This window comes from Poecilia latipinna, unplaced genomic scaffold, assembly GCF_001443285.1.
Source record: "Poecilia latipinna isolate Pla-1442-1.1 unplaced genomic scaffold, P_latipinna-1.0 Scaffold498, whole genome shotgun sequence".
In the NCBI taxonomy this organism is placed as follows: Eukaryota; Metazoa; Chordata; class Actinopteri; order Cyprinodontiformes; family Poeciliidae; genus Poecilia; species Poecilia latipinna.
Window position 1 is genome coordinate 391,121 of NW_015113114.1, and position 6,188 is coordinate 397,308.

General features: G+C 37.7%; 1 protein-coding gene across 1 annotated transcript in view; it reads left to right on the top strand.

Moving 5' to 3' along the window:
* The first annotated feature begins 2,022 nt into the window (after positions 1-2,022).
* trip4 (thyroid hormone receptor interactor 4) overlaps positions 2,023-6,188 on the top strand; it is an 83,284-nt gene continuing 79,118 nt past the window's right edge. Inside the window, exons 1-10 of the mRNA XM_015040172.1 lie at positions 2,023-2,209; positions 2,863-3,044; positions 3,197-3,327; positions 3,467-3,685; positions 3,775-3,853; positions 3,958-4,063; positions 4,149-4,364; positions 4,459-4,588; positions 5,210-5,403; positions 5,519-5,643. Coding sequence (XP_014895658.1) covers positions 2,130-2,209; positions 2,863-3,044; positions 3,197-3,327; positions 3,467-3,685; positions 3,775-3,853; positions 3,958-4,063; positions 4,149-4,364; positions 4,459-4,588; positions 5,210-5,403; positions 5,519-5,643 — 1,462 coding nt within the window. The 5' untranslated portion in view covers positions 2,023-2,129. The remainder of the gene's footprint in view (positions 2,210-2,862; positions 3,045-3,196; positions 3,328-3,466; positions 3,686-3,774; positions 3,854-3,957; positions 4,064-4,148; positions 4,365-4,458; positions 4,589-5,209; positions 5,404-5,518; positions 5,644-6,188) is intronic.

A 6,188-nucleotide genomic window follows, 5' to 3' on the forward strand; every position in this document is an offset into this window, starting at 1 on the left:
AAAACCAACATCGTTCCTTCTGAGTCTGGAAAGCCTGTCAGACCAATTGTGAGGAATTGTGGGTTGGGCATCAAGCTATGGGGATATTTCTTACTGTGGTGTCTTGCCTGTTTATCACACATCACTGCATATCATGGATCAGTTTGAATTCATAAACGTGCCAGAAGAGGCTTTGTTGTCTTCTGTCAAAGAGGAAGTGCCCTTGAGATTGATGTTTCAACAACATAGTGACCCCAAACACACCAGTAAAACCAGCAGCATCATGGTCCCAAACCAACAACGTGATGTTATATAACAGCCAACCCAATGCCTCGACCTTAATTCAACAAAAATCATGTAGGGTGACATCATACATGCTGTTTCAGTGGTAAAACTAAGATATGCAAGATTGTGGAATAGAGTCCTATCATCCTGCTTTGTAATAGCTGTTCACTGGTTCCAGAAGTTGGTTGTTCATTAAAAACTGATGTGCCACAGTTTTCAGAAGCAGCAGCAGCCATCCAGCTCAATATTAGCTCATTAATTCGCAGGAAAGCTTAATTTTCAACCATTTTCAGTACATTACATGATGAGAATGATTACCACTCCAGTTATTAAATAGCAGTGCAGGCTCTGGCATTTTGTTGAACGGCGTAATGTTCCTTACCTTTACTTTCTATATACTGGGAATAAATTTGATGCTTTTCTTAATGCATTGATTTAAAGTAGAATGTTAACAGTGTTTGCAATGCTTTTGTGTGCGTGGAAATAATGGCTATTATAAGAATGGTGAAATTTACTCTTTTTTTTTAATCATACTACTATCAGTTTTAACACAACTGTACATTGGATATATGATATCTAAAACAGCTACAGTATCTTGCATCATGTAAATATTAAAAACTGAAGTAAAAAAATTGCAATGTTGTTTGCCTTTCTATATAGATAAGCTCCTTGCTATAGTCTATTTTTAATTGTTGCTTCATAATTTTATCCTAGGACTTTATTGATGTCAGAATGATCGACTTTGTTTTTATCATCACATTTCAGTGATTGCTCTTGTTCACTGAACAATTTAATAAATGTTTTTTTTTTCTTGAAACTGGAGTCCTTTATTGGTACTGCACCTTAAAAAATGACATGGATTTACACTCCATATTCCATATATAAATGAAACCATGAATTTGAACTGTTGCACACTGAAAAAGGAAAACTAAGAAAGTGAGATTTTTTTTTCTTTTAGTAATTATAAACAAGGCTTCAATGTAGTGAGACATATTGAAGCAGGAGGTTCAATATGCTTCAGGAGGTTATTTCAGCAGCATCCTCTGTAAATTGTTTCAAAGGGTGTGAAAAGGTACTGTATATTGCTATGTCAGAGCAAAATCTAAAATACTTAACATTAAAAGAAAATGTTTATATACCCTTGGCACTAAAAAAAATAGCTGGCGAAACAAACCTGCCATCTTGTGGCTGTACATAACAAATACAACCATCAAAAAATGTAAAATAATCTGTAGTTCGTGGATCCTTATTAAAGGAAAATATGCTCATAGGTTATAATTTATGAAAAGTTTCAGATTGCTAAATGTTCCACGTGAGACCCAACAAACTGGAAGGCAATCTTTCGGTAAAAACTCGGGAAAGTTTTGATGGGAATTAGGACTGCTTCCGAGATCCGAGTAATTTGGCCATGATTGTTGTCACTGAAAGCTTTTCCCTAATACATTTTTTTTTTGCTCGTTTTTTCCCTATTTTTTTTTCCATTTTACTAAGCATTTGTTAAAAAAAACATTTAATAATTTGGGCAAACATTTCGTGTACAGGAACATTTTCATTATATTTAGTGTTTTTTTATTGTAAAAAGAAATGTAATAATCCCAGTTTATGCATCGTATATATGCCAATATGATTTTAGAGTCAAATTAGGTGACTGTGAAGGAATATAAAAAGGAAAAGACAAAAATCCAAAGTACCTGACGGTCACACGTTTTAATATTCAACAAAGTTGTCAGATTGAGTTGGCTCAGTTGCGAGCGACACTGTGTGCGCCATCAATATCTTTCCGACTAGAAACTTGTTCACGAATTAAACGTTAGATTTGGTGTCTTGGTGTTTTCTTAGCTCGCTTTAGCTTCGTTATTGGTGAAATGTCTGATGCCTTGTTGCAGTGGTGCGTTGACCAATTACATCACAAATTTGGCTTGGAGGCATGTGAAGACATTGTCCAGTAAGTGTTTAATATTTCCTTTAAGACTGTCTATCACAAGCTGGAAGCTAGCTAATTGAATGATGGTGCTATACTGATATGGCCTGTTAATAAAAATAGGTTCTGTGTAAAGGGAAATTACGTGAGTAGACGTTTTGTTGTAACCATTTCATGTTTTATTATTATTTTCATTACTGTAACAGCTGTCTAACACGTTTATCAGCTATCTTCCAGCTAACAGTTAGCCCCTCATTTCTGAAAGTTCGGCTTTTGTTAAATCCGTTTTAAATGTTCATATTTCAATGAACATTTACTGACTGTCATCACTAAGCTGATGACAGTCCTGTACCCTCTAGCTGTATTGTTGTCATTAGTGTTTAGGCTTTTCTACTTCAAAAATAAAATGTGATACAGTGTGATACAACTTCATTTGATAATCAGCTTGCAAGATTGAGAGAACCAAGATCATTTTTAAAATATACCTGTTGTACCACGCAAAGTTTAAAAAATACCCTTCTGCCTTACATATCTATAATAACATACAGTATAAATTCTCTCTCTTGCTTCATAAATCTTTTAAAACTTTCTAGGAAAAGAAAAGGAAGCATAACTTTTAATGAAAAATTGTGAGAAGATTATCAACTTTAAAAAAAAAAATCTCTGTGATTTCCCAGGTATATTCTCTCCATCGAAAAACCCGAGGAGATCGAGGAGTACGTGGGAGATCTTCTGCAGGGCACTGATGGAAAAAAAGGCCAGTTTATAGATGAGCTCCTACTCAGATGGAAGAAGACTCAAAGACAGAGTGGGGATACAGCCGGTCTTTTCCTTCTCAAGGAGTCCGCTTCACCAGCAGGTAGGACAATAAGTATCCAGTTAATGTGTTTCTCAAAAGAAATGCTACTCTGACAACCTGCGGTTCCATTAAAAAGAGCGAAAGAACCTATGAAAGCCAACCTGAAATATTAATATCTTTTGTTTCTTAAATTTATGTTATTGTTTTTACAGATATGCAAGACTTCACCAAAGATACCCAGAAGAAGTCCAAGCGTAAAGGACGTAACAAACAGGAAGTGGTGACTGCGAGCCAAATGGAGCCTGAACCAGAGCCAGTGAAAACCCCCATGGATCTGATGAGGGTGAGCACACATCTCTGTTTTCTTATATGCTTTATTTTTATGCTTTAGTTACTTCCATTTATATATATATATATATATATGAAGAAAAAAAAACATGGTTAACAGTTGACGATCAGCTGATTGGTCAATGTCTTTCCAGGCCCAGGAAAACAGCAACACTTCTTCAACTAAGAAGAAAACCAAGTTTGTCAATCTCTACGCTAAAGAGGGTCAGGACAAGCTGGCTGTCCTACTCCCAGGTCGGCACGCCTGCGAGTGCCTCGCCCAGAAGCACGCGCTCATCAACAACTGCCTCAGCTGCGGGCGAATTGTGTGCGACCAGGAGGGCTCGGGACCCTGCCTCTTCTGTGGAAGCCTGGTGAGCAAATTTAGCTCCAGTAACGTTCCTAGCTTTTAGGTTTTGTTAACAATTTAAAAAAAAATAAAATTTGTGCATCTTTATTTCAGGTTTGCACTAGAGAGGAGCAGGAGATTCTACAGCGAGACTCCAACAAAAGTCAAAAACTCAGAAAGAAGCTTATGGGAGGTCAGAGCCCAAACTTTTCAGACTGAGCTCAAGAAATATCACGTTTCTAAGTCGTGTCATCTGCAAAGATTGTCTTGTTTTATTTTTGTATATGTCGTTGCCAGATGCTGGAGAAAGGGAGCTTCTTCCACATCAGGAAGCCAAACTGAAAGCCGGGCTGGAGAAAGCAGTTCAGCACAAAGACAAACTGCTGGAATTTGACAGGAACAGGTATCTTAAAACGCTCAGAAATGAGCAGGTTCACTGCTGTGAACACAACCCACCCGTTTTAATTCACTGCCCCGTTCAACTGCAGTGTCAGGAGGACGCAGGTGCTGGACGACGAGTCGGATTACTTTGCTGCCGAGTCCAATCAGTGGCTGTCGCCCAATGAGAGAGAGAAGATGCGGAAAATGGAAGAAGACCTGCGAGAACTTCGCCACGCCTCTCGTAAGGACAGGAAGATCACTCTGGATTTCGCTGGCAGACAAGTCATCGACGAGGGGAACGATATGAATGAGTATTACAGAAAGTAAGATCGATTGTCTGCGCTTTTATGTTTTATATCGGCTTGAAACCCAAACAATAGAAACACTTAACATTTTTGGAATTGTTTTATTTTTTAGGCTGGATGAGACCCTCAAAAGCATGAACAGTGGGTCAACGCCACAGACCCCTGGAGATCCTGAAAGAAGAAGTGGAAAGCAGAACCTCAGAGAGCTGGTCAACCCAAACATTATGCTGTCTGCGCCAGAAGTAGGTCGCATTAAAAGGACAAAGTAACCAGATAAAGGCAGTTATGTTGTTTCTTTATATTTTTAGAAAATGACCTGGTAAGCAGTGATGTTTACGGCTGCACAGTGTATCTCACTCTATTGTTATTTCGATCCATGTGTTTGATAAGATGCATAACGTGTAAAGCTGCTTGAGGTGCAATAAATGTAGGTTATTTATTTGAATACAATGCATTCAGAATCTGCGTCAGAGATGCTGTATGTTTTGGTGAGTCACGAACATTGCAGCATTTTAAATGTCTTAGAAGATTTTTTTTAAAAAGTGATCAGAAAGTCTTTAGGAAGCTGCAGCTAAATTGTTTCGATGCCATAACAGCAGACGCTGCACATTTCCCATATATTGATTTTTAAACACCTTAGTGATGCATCAAGAAGAGGAGTTGCTACCTCAGATAGCTCTTAGCGTGGCTAATTTAGTGAGCAGAAAAGGGATTTCTAAGTTTCCACTTCGCTGATCATCAATCAGGCCTCATAAAACTGAAAATCTGCCAATTTATCAGTGGATCTCTTTCGCAAAAAATCCTTCTTAAGCTATAAGAAGGATTTGTAATACATTTTGGCTTTTTTTTTTATTTAAACCTAGTGGGTGGACATTGGAGGCAGGGAACGCCAAAAGCAACCCATGGAGCCGAGGAAAAACTTGACAGAAGAAAAAGGAGGAGAGGAGCGCCACAGGTTGAGACTCCAAGACAAAGAGCTGCAGGAGATTTCTGACGGAGGCTGGTGTCTGAGTATGCATCAGCCGTGGGCCTCACTGCTGGTCAAAGGCATTAAGAGGTAAACAAGGACAGATATACATCTTTCAAAATAAGCAACACCTTTTATTTAGTACCTATTAGAAAAATAATGTATACACTCAATGTTAAAGATTTTGCATCTTGTGTGAATGTAGGGTAGAAGGTCGCACCTGGTACACGTCGCACAGAGGTCGCCTTTGGATCGCTGCTGCAGCCAAAAAACCCACAGCTCAGGAGATCGCTGAGGTGGAACAAATGTACCGCCACATCTACAAGAGAGGTCCGACTAACTTATGACAGAAATAAGTCAACAAACACTGGGTTGATCATAATTACTAATAGAATTTGTTTAAGTGTTCAGGATCATTAAAAAGCTACTGACGCAAAATAGAAACACAAACAAAAGAAACACGTAAACCTTTAAATAGATGATGTTTTAAAGCCCCTAAACGCCAGTAGGAACATGTTTAATTCACAACTGTGTTTGGGTCAAAGGTTGAGGTAGATAAGTATTTTATACCTCGATATTTCTACTAGTTTTTCACAGGAAAGTTAAAAAATAAATATTTGTGAATAATGTAGCAGATGGTTATTATGTTAAGTAATATTTTCCTTTCCACAGACAAAAGTTCTAACAGCGTCTTTTTTTAAAAAAATGGGTTAATTTTATACTTTTAATTTCAGTAATTCTCAAAATGTTCTGCTATTTTTGAACGCTGTATAGCATACTGTTTTCTGGTCTTTTTTTTTTTTTTTTTGGGGGGGGCCTATTAGTGGGAAAGAAAATTTTTAAGCCTTTTTATAAAAAAATTCCCGGTTGGGAAT